The sequence below is a fragment of the Pteropus vampyrus genome, unplaced genomic scaffold (assembly GCF_000151845.1).
Source record: "Pteropus vampyrus isolate Shadow unplaced genomic scaffold, Pvam_2.0 Scaffold449, whole genome shotgun sequence".
NCBI classification, from domain to species: Eukaryota; Metazoa; Chordata; class Mammalia; order Chiroptera; family Pteropodidae; genus Pteropus; species Pteropus vampyrus.
Window position 1 is genome coordinate 212371 of NW_011889230.1, and position 1328 is coordinate 213698.

Here is a 1328-nt window from a genome sequence, read left to right on the forward strand (position 1 = left end):
GGCTTTTGTCGACATCTTCGTAAAGGCCCCTCCTGACCCTCCCATGATGCTGTGCGTTGGGAAACGGAACTCGGGGTCCTGGCTCCCACGCACGCCTTTGGAGGCTTGTTCGAAGGACGAGCCGGGAGCCCTTCTCTCGGGGGGGCACAGTCGTGCCAGTGCCAGCCCTCAGCCCACCCTGTGGCAGCGCTGTCCCCAGAGCTCCTGCCTCCCCAGCCCCCCACGGCCCGTCCTCCCCTGTGCTGGTCTCAGGGGCTGCTGCTCCCCGGGGCCTGCCCTCAGCATGACTCAGGCCTCTGCACGCTCAGTGCCTCTTCTCCTGGGGACGCCCCGGCCAGCTCGGAAGCGGCCACCCCACCCTCTCAGATCTTACTTCTGCTGTAGGACCTGTCGTCCGTACTTGGGGACAGCCTCTGGCACAGCATCCGAGATGCAGCCATGGCGCCTGCTGTCACGGGGGGGGGGTCAGCATCATCAAAGCTCTAAGTGATTTAATGTATATCCTACACCTCCAATTTATTTCAAGAAAAAGGCATCAAAGTAAAAAAGTAAAAAACAAAAAAAAACTTGTGCATGAAAATAATCGTCGTAAGATGATTCATAATAGCACAAAATGGAAAATGAGATGTTTAACGTGGGGGATGATAGTTAGGCGTGTTGGACCGTGTCTGTTCATGGCACCGATTCCGAACGCCCTGTGGCAGCAAGGACCGTGCTTACAACATTCGTGCCGTTAATAAAAGCCAAGCCTCAAACCGCATCAGCGCTGCAGACTCCGCTGAGCTGTGCCTGCGTGTCCTGGACCAGCTTTGAGACCATGTAGCGGGAAGGGGGTTTGCTGGGGCGCGCGCCCTCCGGTGTCCCCTGCCAGCAGGTGGGGACCTGGCCCGTCCCGCCTGCCCAATCTCCAGGCGGAGCGAGCAGCCAGGGAGCGGTGTTACTGGGCGCTGCGTGGTGGTGGCCCTCGGCACCAGCACACACCAGGGCCCCGGAGGCCGTGCTCACCCCGGCCACCCCCACCCCAGCTTTCTGACCCCACAGGCCAGGCAGGCCTGAGAACCACGCTGCTGGCCTGGGGCCCAGACCGTGAGACCCACGGAGGCTTGAGCTCTCGCCCGCCATCTATACCGTGCGCCCCCTCAACTCCCCCAGGGGCTGTGACCCTGTGTCATGTTCTCTGCAGCTTCAAACCACAGCTTTCTCGGGAAGGCGCAGCTGTACTTGACCGTCAACCGGGCCCCGCGGGACGTGGCCTGCCAGGTGCAGCCCCACCAGGGCCTCGAGGCACACACCACCTTCGGTGTCTTCTGCACGTCGGGGGCACAGGT

The 1328-nt window shown here is 61.6% G+C and overlaps 1 protein-coding gene across 1 annotated transcript in view; it reads left to right on the forward strand.

Moving 5' to 3' along the window:
* The window catches only part of PKD1L1 (polycystin 1 like 1, transient receptor potential channel interacting), an 88190-nt gene that overhangs the window by 22569 nt on the left and 64293 nt on the right, over positions 1 to 1328 (forward strand). The window contains exon 11 of the mRNA XM_011381735.1: positions 1184 to 1326. Within this exon, the coding sequence (XP_011380037.1) occupies positions 1184 to 1326 (143 nt within the window). The remainder of the gene's footprint in view (positions 1 to 1183; positions 1327 to 1328) is intronic.